Source organism: Heloderma suspectum, chromosome 1 (genome assembly GCF_057233095.1).
Source record: "Heloderma suspectum isolate Gila_16-S chromosome 1, 16-S_ref, whole genome shotgun sequence".
NCBI lineage: Eukaryota > Metazoa > Chordata > Lepidosauria > Squamata > Helodermatidae > Heloderma > Heloderma suspectum.
In genome coordinates this window covers 239,300,168-239,315,819 of record NC_139458.1, presented here as the reverse complement: position 1 = coordinate 239,315,819, position 15,652 = coordinate 239,300,168, and the positions used below count along the sequence as shown (strand labels likewise).

Sequence of the window (15,652 nt, the reverse complement as noted above, 5' to 3'; positions counted from 1 at the left end):
CAAGGAAAATGAGAAGTTTGAGCTTGAGATGACAATGAAGCAACTAAGCGGATCTATCAGAGCAAAACTTAGATGCAGGATGGAATGGAGGAGCTCAGGGTGACGGAGCCCCTGCTTGGCATGCAGAAGGTCCCAGGTCGGATCCCCAGAATCTCCAGGTAGGGCAGGAAAAACACCAGCTTGAAACCTCAGTGAGCCACTGCTAGTCAGTGTGTCGACAGTACTGGGCTAGATGGACCAATGGTCTGACTTGGTGTAAGGCAGCTTTCGGTGTTCCTATATTTCCTAGGAAGTCCTGGGGTATGGTGATGACACGCAGCTCTGTTTCTCCTTTTCATCTTCTTCAGGTGAGGCTGTGGAAGTGCCTGGCTGCGACAATGGACTGGATGAGGGTTAATAAACTAAAGCCCAATCTAGACAAGACTGAGATACTGTTGGTGGGTGGTACTGCTGACCAGATGGAGGGCGCTCAACCTGTTCTGGATGGGGTTGTACTCCGTCTGAAGGAGCAGGCCTATAGCTTGGGGGTCCTCCTAGAACCATCTTTGTCACTTGAGGCTCAGGTGGCCACAGTGGCACGGAATGCCTTCTACCAACTTCGGTTGGTGGCCCAGCTACACCCCTATCTGGACAGGGATAATCTGGCTTCAGTTGTCTATGCTCTGGTAACCTCCAAGTTAGATTACTACACTGTGCTGTACGTGGGGCTGCCTTTGAAAATGGTTCAGAAGCTGCAGCTTGTGCAAAATGCAGTGGCCAGATTGATAACAGGGACAAGAAGGTCCGCACATATAAGACTGACTCTAGTCCATTTCTACTGGCTGCTTATATGCTTCTGAGCTCAATTCAGGATGCTGGTTTTAACCCATAAAGCCCTCTTGGGATCACAATACCTGATGGCACGCCTCTTCCGAAATGAACCTACCTGTACTCTACCCTCAACATCTAAGGTACTCCTCTGGGTGCCTCCTCCAAGGGAAGCTCGGAAGGTGGCAATGAGGGAGAGGGCCTTCTCAGTGGTGGCCCCCCCATCTGTGGACAAGCTCCCCAATGAGGTCCACCTGGCACCAACATTATCTTTTCGGCGCCAGTTAAGACCCATCTCTTTTCCCGGGAACTGGCAGCACATGATGAGTTTTAATTGGTCCTGGATGTGTCTTTAGTTATGACTGACTGTTCAAAGTTATTTTTAGTTATATGTTGTTTGTGCTGGTGTTAACATTCAAAGCCCTTAATGGCTTGGGGCCAGGTTACCTGAAGGATTGCCTCCTCCCATATGTGCCTGCCCAGACCTTAAGATCATCATCAGCGGCCCTTCTCCGTGAGCCCCTGCCAAAGGAAGTGAGGCGGGTGGCTACTAGGAGGAGGGCTTTTTCTGCTGTGGCACCCCGGCTCTGGAATGAGCTCCCTAGTGAGGTTCGCCTGGCGCCTACATTGTATTCCTTTCGGCGCCAGGTGAAGACCTTTTTATTTTTCCAGGCATTTTAGCTTTCTAAATTTTTATCTTTGCTGTTTTAAATCTGTATTTTAAACTCCTGCACTGCTGCTAGATTTTATTGTGGTTGTATTGTTATATTGTGGAATATTATTTAATATTCTAGATTTAATATTTTATATATATTAAATATATTAATATTTTAATATTAAATAATATTTTAATAGAATATTATTTAATATTCTATATATTTTAAATTCTTTTATTGTGTGTTTGGTTTTAATTTTTGTGAACCGCCCAGAGAGCTTCGGCTATTGGGTGGTATAGAAATTAGATAAATAAATAAATAAACAAATAAATAGTGTATATTATCAGTGTGCTTTTATGTAAATGGCTTTTAAACTTTGGATATTGTATTTAAATGTTTTAACTTCTGTAAACTGGAGAGCTTTGGCAATGGGGTGATACAGAAATGTAATAAATAGTACAAAGGTAGTGTTGGTTGTCATTAGCAGATGACACTGAAAGCCATGGGATTTGATGAAGTCACCCAGGATAGTGTGAAGAAATATAATAGCAGAGGGCCAAGAACAGAATCTACATCAGAGAAAGGGAAGCTGTTGCTGTACATCCTCATTCACATAGAGTCCTACTTTCGCTGGGTCATTCTCAGCGTTAAAGCAATCGAGGGGCAAATCCAAGAGCAAGTCAATAAACAAGCAATGGTCAAAGGCAAAAGGGAGAGTCCCAAGAGAGAGGTGTGAGGAACAACCAAGTTCCAAACACAGGTAAGCAATCACATACAGTCCACAAAGCAGAGTCAAGCAGGGATCCAAAGGTCTGCAGCACAAAGGTTCAGTCAGAGACCAAGGTTTAGAGAAGCAAGGTTTCAAGGAATTAGAAGTTGAGGTCAGTTATTGTTATAATAAGCTCTGATGGAAAGCTTATATACTTCAATCTGTTCTATAACTATGTTCTTTTCTATAAATGTTATATCGATTATATCTTTCTACTATTTTCGAAACTAGACATTTTACATCAATTTTTGACCTGGATCAATACCATACATCCTACTGTAAAATTTTCTTCTCATTTTGATGCACGGCGTGCTTCATTTTTAGATAGGTATACTGCAGACAAAATCATCTATATATTAGAGGATTCAGAAAACCGACTGACAGAAATTCTCTTTTGCATTTTGAACCCTTCTACCCAGTGCATCTGTGTAGGAATTTACCATATGGACAATATTTATGTCTCAGGAGGAACTCCTCACAATATCATGAGTACGTTAATAAAAAAATACTATTTAGGCAACAATAGGTGGATAGGGGTTAACCAAGGAATATAATAAGGGATGCTGAAACACGAACGGATGCAGTGTCTAGACCTACGTTATTAAATCCACCTGATAAGGGATCTAATAATAAGATTACAATCTCTCTGGAGTATTCTAATTTGTCCTTCTCTATCAAAACAGCAGTATATAAATATTGGCATATAGTAAGCCATATACCTGGATAAGGCAATGTTCCACGTATAGGATTTAGATGGACAAAAAACCTTAGAAAATCTAGCATCCTCGGATGTCGATCCATCTGTACAACATGCAACTTCACCTTATGGGCATTACAAATGTGCAGGCTGCTCTGTATGTGATCTTTCCTTACCAATCAAAATCTTCAAACATCCCATGGATCATCGACAGTTTGAATTACATCATTTTTCCAATTATGCGTCCAAATGAGTTATCTATGTTATCATTTGCCCATGTGGGTTATTGTATGTAGGCAAAACCTGTACCATTGAATTAGATTAAACTAGGATTATTGAACATGGGTCCAAATTAAGAAATCGTGTTTTGGATGCTCCCTTGGTGCAACATTTTGTAGAACGGGCTCATACACATGAGGACTTTAAGTTCCTAGTTATTGATAGAATTTATTCTCATAAATACAATTGGACAGATTATAATAACTTACTTCTATGTAAGGAGGCGGAGTGGATTTTCAAACGACAGTCTGTGATCCCTAAAGGTTTGAATGTTTCTCTGGATCTGGCATCTTATGTGTAATATATAAAGGCATTTGTATTGAGGATATTTATCGGATTGCATATGAAGCCAAACACTATACCTTTAACAGCAATGTGGATGACTTAGCCTTTCTTCAACACTGGGTATTTAAAACCTGTTATGAATTGGTATGCTCACAGCTGCTGACTCAACTTACCGACGTTAGAGCAGGAGAAATTATCAGCCTGTGGTTTGAGGTTTGCTTGGTTACTTTTTGTCTTATTTCAAAGAAGCTTTTCAGTAGTGTACCAATACTATATGCTTTAAGTGTTGTTTTTTCTTAGCTCTGTGAAGCTCTATGAGAAAAAATTAAAGCTATGCCAGCAGATTAAGAGGCCTCATTCGAAAAACTATTCAGGTTACAGTACTGCCACAGCATTTTTTGTTGAGTCTAAGGACGGTGCGTTGAAACAATTTCCTTGTTTATAAAGTACAGCCCCGCTTTCATGTAAATAATTCTTGATAAGATTACGGTAACAATTCTCAATAAGAACGTTTATGTTTATTTGAAATAATGTTTTTGTACATGCACATATTATGATAATAACTGACAACTAATGTGAATATAAAAATAATAATGTGTGCACGCGTTTGTGCATATGCATGTGTATGTGCATATGTGTGCATATATATATATATGACTCTAGATCTTAATATCTTTACAGTTATTATTTATATGAAGAAGCAACTCATATCTGAAACAGGATTACACCGGATTCCTGTAAAGACTTTTTGGATGGACTAAGATCCTTTGAACAAACTACAATATTATGCAAAGAAATTGAGGAAAACAACAGAATGGGAAAGACTAGAGATCTCTTCAAAAAAATCAGAGATCTCAAGGGAACGTTTTGTGCAAAGACGGGCATGATAAAGGACAAAGAAGGCAGGGACCTAACAGATGCAGATGAGATTAAGAAGAGGTGGAAAGAATACACAGAAGAACTATACAGGAAAGATCTGAATGTCCCTGATAGCCATGATAGTGCGGTCACTGAACTTGAGCCGGACATCCTAGAGAGTGAAGTCAAGTGGGCCTTAGGAAGCATTAGTAACAACAAAGCTAGCGGAGATGACAGTCTAACAGCTGAGCTATTTAAAATCCTAAAAGATGATGCTGTTAAAGTGCTGCATTCAATATGCCAACAAATTTGGAACACTCAACAATGGCCGCAAGACTGGAAAAGGTCAGTTTACATTCCAATTCCAAAGACGGGCAACGCCAAAGAGTGTTCAAACTACTGCACAATTGCACTCATTTCACATGCCAGCAAGGTGATGCTCAAAATCCTACAAGCTAGGCTTCAGCAGTATGCGAACCGAGAACTACCGGAAGTACAAGCTGGGTTTCGAAGAGGCAGAGGAACTAGAGATCAAATCGCCAACATTTGCTGGATCATGGAGAAAGCAAGAGAATTCCAGAAAAATGTCTATTTCTGCTTCATTGACTACACTAAAACCTTTGATTGTGTGGATCACAACAAAATGTGGCAAATTCTTAAGTGATGGGAGTACCAGACCACTTTACCTGTCTCCTGAGAAACCTGTACAAGGGTCAAGAAGCAACAGTCAGAACCAGACATGGAACAACTGAGTGGTTCAAAATTGGGAAAGGAGTACGACAAGGCTGCATATTGTCACCCTGCTTATTTAATTTATATGCAGAGTACATCATGAGAAATGCCGGGGTGGATGAATCACAGGTTGGAATTAAGATTGCTGGGAGAATTATCAACAACCTCCGATACGCAGACGATACTACCCTCATGGCAGAAAGCGAGGAGGATCTAAAGAGCCTCTTGTTGAGGGTGAAAGAGGAGAGTGCAAAAGCTGGTTTGAAACTCAACATTAAAAAAATGAAGATCATGGCATCTGGCCCCATCACTTCCTGGCATATAGAAGGGGAAGAAATGGAAGCAGTGACAGATTTCACTTTCTTGGGCTCCAAGGTCACCGCAGACGGTGACTGTAGCCATGAAATTAAAAGACGCTTGCTCCTTGGGAGGAAAGCTATGGCAAACCTAGACAGCATAGTAAGAAGCAGAGACATCACCTTGCCGACAAAGGTCCGTCTAATCAAAGCTATGGTTTTCCCAGTAGCAATGTATGGCTGTGAGAGCTGGACTATAAGGAAGGCTGAGGGCTGAAGAATCGATGCTTTCGAACTGTGGTGCTGGAGAAGACTCTTACGAGTCCCCTGGACTGCAAGGAGGTCAAATCAGTCCATCCTAAAGGAAATCAACCCTGAGTGCTCATTGGAAGGACAGATACTGAAGCTGAAGCTCAAATATTTTGGCCACCTAATGCGAAGAGAAAACTCTCTGGAAAAGACCCTGATGCTGGGAAAGACTGAAGGCAAAAGGAGAAGGGGACCGCAGAGGATGAGATGACTAGATAGCATCACCAATGCAATGAATATGAACTTGAGCACGCTCCAGGAGAGAGCGCAGGACAGGAAGGCCTGGCGTGCTATGGTCCATGGGGTCACGAAGAGTCGGACATGATTGAACGACTGAACAACAACCTGTGATACAGATGCTTCTGTTATCTTCCAATATATGTACAATTGTATTCACATTGTTTTCATATGTATAATTATATTGCTCCAACAACAATCCTATTTTAAATGTGATCACTAACACCCACTATGTTCCTTGTGTGTTTTCATATTATTACAATATTATATTAGTACTGCCTGACCCATTTACAGTTGTGTGCTTGTTCACTGATTTCTTATCAGAAAGCTTATATAGACATTGCTGCCAGAACTCCACTCAAGGCTCAGCTGCAGATCATTACAGGCCCTCTGGCAAAAGTCTTCCTCATGAAGAAGGCCTTGTACACAAGGAGACCTTTACTCTTGAGGAGTCTTTTTCTGCAAGTGGGCACTCCTTCACTTGGCCATGGTCTTATCTTGCATCTTGAGGCACCGGCATTCTCGGGGGCTGGGTGGTGGTTCAACAACACTCTCTGACTCAGGAGCAGCGTTTTCCACCTTTCAAAGGGAAAGATCTGAAGCCCTCTGTCCCGAGGGCTCAGGATCTTCTTGGTCACGCCAGAGTTACCTGAAGCAGCTTGTTCCCCAGGGACATCTGGCTCAGGATTCCTCCAGGTCTGTGCATGACACATACACAGATGCACATGTGATCACAACGGCAGGACTAAAGGGTGTCTTACCAGAAGTGTGGCATGCACACAGCAGATTTATGCATGGTGCTTCAACAAATAATTGTCCACAAAGAAATAGAGAAAGATTGGGGAAAAGATTGGGGAAGTTAACATTTTCCAATTAAGGAGTGGAAGGAGGCATTATGGAAATCACAGAATCATAGAATAGTAGGGTTGGAAGGGGCCTACAAGACCATCGAGTCCAACCCCCTGCTCAATGACCAGGTGCTGGTGAAAATGGTGGTCCATGGAGGCAAATGGATAGATTCAGACGAGGAAGGGAAAAAGAACAGAGCATAAGCAGTTATAATTACCTGGCTTCAGAGTAAGGGGAACACAGCTGACCTCACTTCCTGGATAGCCACAAATACTTGGAAAAATACTGTGGACACAAGATACCCTCAGGTCTCCCAGCTTCACTGTTAGAATTCAACAATGGGGTGAAAGCCTCAAGCCACTTAGGAATTCTGGAGTACCAAAGGTCCAGACACAGACAAAGGATGATATATCCAAAGGTGGCTCTGATACAACTGGTACTCACAGTGATGATGGGAAGTTTAGCTGGGTATAGAGCAGCAGTACAGACAGTGGGATAGACGAGATCCACCCAGAGCAGATGCAGCTATGAAGTACTCAGAGCAGCCTCCTGATGTCACTGCACTGGGCACTCCTAATGAAGTACCATGTTGTAGTGTCTGCAGTCTTTGATTCCATTCCTCCCCCCAGTTTCCCTCAGTCTCCGGTGGCATATTCGGGTAACAAGCATTCTCTTCTGGTCACTGTTCAATGGTAAGAAACCAAAAGGTGCACTCTGCAACCCCCTTCCCCCAACATACAATACTGGTACTGTTCAAGAGCCAGTGGTGACAAGCAAACAAGGAGGGATAGAGAAAAGGGGGCAGGCAAACAGAGCAACAGGTGGCTGATCATTCCCTAGCACAGGAGTGTTGAACCTCTTTCAGCCCAAGAACTTGATTCAATTCAGAGAAGCTCTCAGGAGCCGCATTCCACTGGTGGGTGGGGCTGAAGGCAAAAGGAACAGGGCCAAAGGCAAGGGGGAAGTACCAAAAATGCCAGCATATTTTCACTTAAAGCTCTTACTGGGGAAACCTGGAGAGCTGGACTGGGACCCCAGGGGAGCCAGATTTGACCCACAGGCCTGTGGTTCAACACCCCTGCCCTTTTGCAAGAAGTGCTTCAGGCAATAACTTACACCAGTGCAATTGTGATAGAAACTGCCACTAAACAATCTCTGTAGTATTTTAATGTAGTGAAAATGACTACTTAAGTGGCAATGAAGCTTCTAATTTGGCCATGCGATCCAGTTTAACTACTACACCAATTCTGGTCTTCCAACTATCCTCCTCCTATAGTTTATTTTGTTACTTGTCCCAAAGGTAGCATTCCAATTTTTGCCCATGAAACTAGAGAGAATGCATTGGTATACAACAAGTAGATGTAATTGTTACAAATTGCCTTGAAAGAGTGCCTTGATTTTCCAGCCAATTACTGTGCACTGTTAGAATGCCATTGCAAACCTCACCAAACAATCTTGATGAACTGCAAGATTCTGTTCTTCAGCAACATACATAATGGCACACTCTTCATCCTCTGGGCAAAATGCACATTGCCTTCTTACCATCTTCGCCATTACCAAGGTCAGCTTAGCAAAGTCACCTTAGAAAAAGATTTAAACATTAACATACCATCCCTTGGCTCAAGGAGGGTAAGAAAGAGTTTAAATGCATTAACATATTGCACAACTAAAACATCCCTAAACTTTGCCTTTGAAATCCTCCCACCCTCTTGCCACCCGCTTGGCATCCACTTTCCGAAACAAGCCAGAAATGCCCCATTCCTGAGTTGTTAGTTGTGCCATCCAAACCTGGCCCTCTTGGTTGCTGAGAACTAAACAACCCAGAGTTTTAACCCAACAACAAACAATGGGTTCAAATTCTGGCTTGTTTGATTCTCAACAATCCAGACTGATGGATTTGGACATCATGAGTAACAACCCAGGAATGGGGCATTCTTGAGTTGTTTCAGAAAGTGGATGCAAAGCAGAAGTGGTGAGTACATGGGAAGCGCTTTTGCTGTTCTCTTTTAGGTAAAAGATCCCATTTTTCCTAAAGTGGGGGGAAGAGGTGCTCTCAAGTTACACTGCCATCTTCAGTTCATAATGCCACACACAAACACACCCAAGCAGGATTCGTGACCAAGCATTACATCAGTGAATGCATGATGTGTAAAAAAATGTCAAAAACAAAACTGTACTGAGCAATTAAGGAGAACCAACATGATTTGTTTCTGTAATTCTGATATAAACCAAATTAGCAGTGCACCTGTCATAACAGAAAAGCATTTTGTTTATATATCTACATACATCAGCTTACACATGAATGGGCTTCCTTATCATCATGGGACATAGGAGGTTTTTCTTCTTTCCTTGCACCTCAGTACCTCAAATTTCCTCATGCTCTAATGACATGCTCTGCACTAATGACAAAAGAGGATGTCCCCTTGACAGCCTGTCTGCTGGATCAGAAGTGGCAATCACCGTGTGCAGATGGAATTAGGAGCCATAAGAAATTGTGGCAAGAACTTGCAGTTCGCCATCCTTGTAGTAAGGTATGTAGGTCTCAAGCTGTTAGGGGTGTAATAAGACATGGGTAGCACCTTGAATTGTGCCCAAAAGCTGAGAGAGTGGGAATGATATAATTTGTTCTTGGTACTGCAGCCTCCACAGTGTGTTTTGATGGCAGTCCAATGTAGAGGACTTTGTAGTGATCAAGTATCGAAGCTACAATAATATCTTTGTCAGGTCTAAATAAGAGAAAGGCTGGGGCTATCTCACCAACTGGAGAATCATGCCACTAGCCAGTGTTACAGCCTAACAGATCAGATGCCCTTTAAGCATGTTAATCACAGGGGGCAATTTGCACTTTAATTTTATTTTTTTATATCCCTGTTCAACAAGTTTTCAAAATGGTTTACATTAAACTCAGGCAGCAATTTTAAAATCCTAGAAGTGTCTTTTACTCTAAAGTTTTCACTACACTTTATCTTCTGTTCCCTTCCTTTAACAGGATGTCCCTTGAGTCTCACAGGTGTCAGCAGGCAGCCGGTCCTGGCTCTGGGAGCTTTCAGAGGAGACACCTCTTCATTTATTTTCTAGCTGCTAGTGACTTTCAGAGGCAGCTGTCAGATGCCGTGATGCAACAGTGATGTAGTAAGTGCCCTCCTCAGCTCTCTTATTACTGTTGTTGCCTTGACAGCCTGCAGTGGCTACAGGGGAATAGCCTTATGTTTGTGTCCAAACAGGGCAAGGACTGCACCTCATGTGGGCAGATGGTATCAACTGCTCCTGGCTCTCAAAATCATACTCTATATTTTGTACTTGTAATACCAGTGCTGAAATACAAAATGCATACTTCTCTTTCCAAGTGTGAAGGGTAGGTGCATGTACAAGTTAGCATATATTACTTTAAAAGACTTGAATGACCAAGAAAAATTGGACCCTCATTTCCAAGTGTTTAAATCTTCACATGCAAGTCCTCTTTACACTTTTCAAGAGGTGAATGTACAAAATGTAGAGTGAGTCCCCAGCTACCGAAGGAGGCAAAAACTACACTAGCAGGTATTCCTTAACACTGCTATCCCCTAGATTACAGAACCTGCCAATCATCATGACTTCAGCCTTGTTTGGGTTCAACTTTTATTAGCTTGCATGCACACACAGTCCTTCACTAGCCTCAGACATAGCGTAAGAACTAAGACTGCAGAACATTGATCAGATTAGGGATGCTGCAAATATCCATGCTCTGTAGATTCCACCATGACTACTGCGTATCTGCTTATATTGAAAAGTGTCCTGGATAGAGGGATCCACAATTCAAGTTGCCTTCCAGGGCAAGGAGGTGAGTATCGCACTGCCAACCGGTGAACATCATGAGCCCCAGCCTTCCTTTCAAAGTTGGGAGTCAAAGAGCGGCAGAACTGACACTGCAGTTGTGCTGCAGAAACAGAAAGAGTGCCTCAAAAATGCACTGAAACTGCAGGGATGATCTCCACCCACTCCTGAGCTCCAAAATGGAGAGCTAATAACGATCATTATTCTAATAACGATCCTCCCCAGCTTCTACCTTGGAGATGGGTAGGAGAGCAGGGGAGTCCCTGACCCTGTGCTGTGTTTTGGAGGTGCAGCGTGAGGTGAGCTGCAGGGTCCTGGTGACAATTAATTTTGGGATGGTCACTGAGGCCAGCTAAAATGTGTGGCCCACCTCCTGAATTTATGGCAGAACAGAGAATATTTTCAACTTTCTGCATGCACACACACAACCTGCTGACTCAATCCTACACAGAAGCAGGAAATTTGAGAGCATGTGTTCATGCCTCACTCTAGATTTCAGGGCATAATATGCATACTTTCCAACAGGGAGCAGGGTGTGACTTTAAGCCAATTTCAGATCATAACATCTATCCATTCCCCCATGGGGTTTGCTTAGGTATGTTTCTCAGTGTTGAAGCTGTAAGCTGATGGATACATTTTCATGTGTTTGCATATCTAGATGCGAATTTAAAATTTTCTTCCAAAACCATGTGTGCAATTATTCAGATATAGCTGCAAACTCAGACTATTGCATGGAAATCCAAAGCCAGCATGCAGTGCCAGAGCATTTGAAAGAATGTGGGATTCATTTATAGTCTGCACCTTACCTGTTCTGTTCTTTTTTTGTGCAAATCCTCAATATAGGCTACTCAGCAAATGTGGACTTCTTGCAAGCTCAACTGTGAAAGTACATTCAAGCAGCAATGTTAAGTTGGACAGCTCCGTAGCCTGAAGACTAGCCTGCAAAGATACAGAAGTCCTATTTTAGTATTTCTGGGTACTGTATGATTTTTTAAAAATTATTGGTTGAGCCAAATACTCTGCCTGTATATTTTATTTATTTATTTAGAGGTTTATACCCTGCTTTTAAAATATAAAATAAACTTAAAGTGGCTATTTGTAGCAGTTATTTATAATGACATATCAAAGCAGTTATTTGTAATAACATATTTCCCTTGAACAGTAAGTTAAGTCTATTAAATATAGTATGCCATGGGCTGTAACTATAATTATGTATTTGTACTTATATCCAGTGGTGGCTTTGCCTTACCGGAAAGTGCTTCTGCAAGTTGGGGCACCCAGGTTTTTTGGATCTCCCCTACCTACTGCAGCCTTCTGTGCCATATCTCATTCTGTTCCAGAGGGACCTCCAACTCTCAAGAGCAGCTTTTTGGAGGGGACAGGGGGCTTCAGTGGGATGGGGGTTAGAGAAAATAGATGCCCAGACTTGCACAAGTGGAAGCGGTTTCCAAAGAAGGCAAAGCCACCACTGCATACAACCCCACACTCCCAGGGGTTAACAAATTTTGGCAGCCTTCCTGGCCAACCAAAAATTTGTTATCACCAACAGCCCCACCCCTTGCAAGGAGCACAGACCTCATGCTGTCTCTCTGAAATGCAGCATGAGGTCAGGGGAAAATCTCCTGCTCATTGAGCAGAAAGAGAGCAGAGGTAGAAAACAAGGCCCCGCTCTCCAACAGTTCAGAACTGGAGCTCCTGCAGCACAGCAGGGGCTTGTCTGAGATTGGAGTGCCCATCGGGCACAGAACAAGCTCACACATTTCTGCCTCCCCACTCCAGCTTGGAGCAGGAAGAGAGGGGTGGAGATGTATCGGCTTGCTCTGCCTCTGTGCCCAACAGACACTCACAAGTATCCACTGGGTACAGAGACAAATCCATGTGCCTCAGCTTGAAGATGGAAGGGAGCAGTGCGTCAACTCACTCTCCCAGCACATGGACGGGGCTGGGAGCATCTGTGCAGCACAGAGACAAGCCCACATAGCTCTGCCTTCAACTTGGAGCTCAAGAAGTGAAGAAAAAGGCTGCTACAGCTCTATGCTTCAGCAGAACTTTGGGGCTGAGGTGGAATGGGGTTCATCTCCTCTCTTCTTTAACTCCACGTTTGTCAGAAGCCTTATACTCATCACTCTCGCCAGAACCTGGCACAGAGCTGGACTTTTGATTAGGCAGAGTGAGGCAAATGATTCAGGAGGTGGATTGTGGATTGTGGAAAGGAGGTAGATCATGGCCTTTCTTCCCACTGCAGCCACTTCTTCTTACCGAGGCATGCCACGCCAGTGCTGCTTGCTCTCCTTTTGTTTTATGCCTGGTTTGGGCCTCTCCCTGTCTCCCGCACATCCACTGAAACCGCTTGCAACCTACTATGAGGCAAAGAGCCCAGCCTGCCACCTGCTTGTCCACCCCTAATGCACCAATCTTCCACCCCTCCCCATCCCCAAAAGAGAATAATACCCCCATCAGGCAAGCAGCTTTTGGGGTGACACAGTAGCTGACTCCCCCCCCCCAATGGATTGAAGCTGCACAGCAGCCACTTCCCTCCTAGACAAAAAAGCCAGCTTCTGTGCTGGCCCAGCCCACTTCACCCAGTTGTTGTGTTGCCTCAGGATGAGGCAGAGGAGAAGGGGAAGGCACCCTTTGCTAGCCTTGTTGCTCTCCATCACCACACCTCCCAGGAGAGGGAGGCAAAGGAGAAGGGGGAGATGGAGCAATAGTGACAGAAAGGCTTTTGCAGCCCCCCGCTCTCCAGGGCCAGCCCTCCCATGAAGTAGGGTGAGGCACCTGCCTCAGGTGGTGGAGCAGTAGGAATGGTGAATTACGCCACTCCCCCACCCCCATGAAGAGGGCCCGCCGCTGCTATCTCACAGCTTGCAGCTGGTGCTCTGGAGAGCATCACTAGCCTCTGTTTCCCTCAATGCACACATGCCCCCCTTCCCCTTATGTCTGGTGCTGCTGTGTCAGCTTTATGGAGAGCCGTGGGGCTTTGGTGGAAAACATATGGGGAAGGGGGCGTAATGGGGTGGGAAGGGGTGATATGCAAGCGGCACTGCGGGTTCTCTTCCACCTCAGACGGCAAGACAGCTTGTGCCCCTCTCCTTCAGAGCAATTGGTAAAAGTAACACATTTTTATTTTGATTTTTTATGTTCTCAGTTTACAGTTGGGCATGAATGTCACCACTGAAGATAAAGTGAGAATTTCATATGCCAATCTGAACTCCTTAGAGGAAGAGCAGGATAAAATTGTAATGTGCAACTTCATTTCATGAGAGGAGTGAGGAAGGCCAGTGAAGAAGACTTCAGAGCCTGCTCCAGCTAGACTGTCACGGACAGATTTCTGTTCTTGTAGATTGTACCCTTATTTCAAAGGCCTGTATTGATTTCTTTCCACTGATTGTAATATTTTCACCTGTTCTTGTGATAGATAAAATTAGTTATGACCCAAAGGAAGCTTCCCTTCTCCTGGGAAGTATAAGAACCCTGAGGACCCAGAAGCAAGTGGGAGATACAGCAGACACTAAGGACAACGAAGCACGTTCATTAGAACTCCTGTCCTACATCCCTACGCTACACCCTAGCTTGGCCAACTTGAGTTGTATGTGTGTATAGGTATAAACAGATAGTTAAATGTAACTACTGCATTTCCTTTCGGGTTTGAGTGGCGCTCCATCCCACCTGCTGTTGTGGAAATAAAGTTTTAAACTTTTTTAAACTTGGTGTCCTCTAACTCCACCCTTATAAGGTTCCAGGAATCTCAGCCTGATCAACTGGGATTTCTGGTTTTCAGAGGCTGCTCCAGCTGGACTATACCCTCTCCTCCACATTGGCCATCTATCACCAACTGCCCTGTGGGAAGGATCTTAATGATTTATTATATATTAAAAGTTTAATGTGGGCTTTTAATGTATTTTTATGTTACTTGTAAACCTCCTTGAAAAGATCTGTATCCTGAAAGGTGGGATATAAATAATTCCAATACATGGATAAATTTCCTCCATGCCACCATAACTAAGTAACAGCATCAGGATGTCTGAGGCGAGGACTTGGGAAATTACTGTTCTCCAGTACCTACCCTTTTGTCACAACTAAGAACAGTGCCAGGAGCCAATTCCATCTTGGCCCAAGAGACAGTGCTTGAGGTGAGAAGAGTTGTCAGGCTCTGACTGCCTGTGAGAGGCTTCAGCAACTATCTCCACACTATCCGGCCACCTAACCAGCCACCAGAATTCAATCTTAAAAGAGAGCCATGTCCCATAAACTCCTATCTCTAGGCACTGGCTATCTGGGGAGCATTTAAGATAAAGTTGATGAGATGATGAGAATCTAAAAGCAGTACCCCAGGGCTTCCACTGAATATTTTACACCTGTGGAACCCATCACTGGCACAACAGGAAGCTAGCACTTCCTACAGCAACCCCAGAAACCAGCCAAAATGCATGTCCAGAATAGCGGAGGTCCCTTCTACGAGCTCCATTGACCCGTTCTGTTCCAGAAACAAGCATTTTGGCTCACTTCTGGTAGCTTTAGGAAGTGCTAGCTTCCCATTGCGCCAACAGTAAGTCCTGCCGGAACATAGGGAACACTGAATACTGTCCATAATCTTTGGAGGCATTCAAACTAAAGCAAATTAAGTTGTTAGAAGAATCATACAACGAACACTAAATGGAGCACCACTAGAAGGATATGAGAAGTTCCCAAATGTTAATTACATTTGAACTTCCTTATTGTAAACCACCTCGAGTCTCTATGAGAAAAGCAGGGTATAAATAACTTGTAAGTTGATATTCTCCCAATAACACATCTGAATAGGAAAGGTAAAAAATTCCTCATACCATGAAGGGCACTCTTATGTTGTACCTGTAACAGACTCTATTCACCATGCAGACAATACAATCACACCTATCTTTAGTGCTAACACACCAAGGTCGGCTGTACATCAAAGCATGTCTAATGTAAACGCAACCAGTGAATTTGCATCAGCACAAATATGCTCTAACATACAAAATATGAAGGTTATTGCATTGTATGTAGGTTTTAAGGCAGCACTATGGTAGGAGAAATTCCAAAATCG

At 43.5% G+C, this 15,652-nt stretch overlaps 1 protein-coding gene across 5 annotated transcripts in view; it reads right to left on the bottom strand.

Annotated features, from left to right (window-relative positions):
* The window catches only part of PHF11 (PHD finger protein 11), a 92,714-nt gene that overhangs the window by 74,915 nt on the left and 2,147 nt on the right, over positions 1–15,652 (bottom strand). For 3 of the 5 annotated variants that reach the window (XM_084821416.1, XM_084821424.1, XM_084821438.1), the window contains exon 2: positions 8,221–8,354. In XM_084821416.1, the coding sequence (XP_084677542.1) occupies positions 8,221–8,328 (108 nt within the window). In that variant the 5' untranslated portion in view covers positions 8,329–8,354. Of the gene's footprint in view, positions 1–8,220; positions 8,355–11,393; positions 11,527–15,652 lie in introns of all 5 variants that reach the window. The other 2 variants (XM_084821430.1, XM_084821446.1) reach the window with 1 other exon arrangement.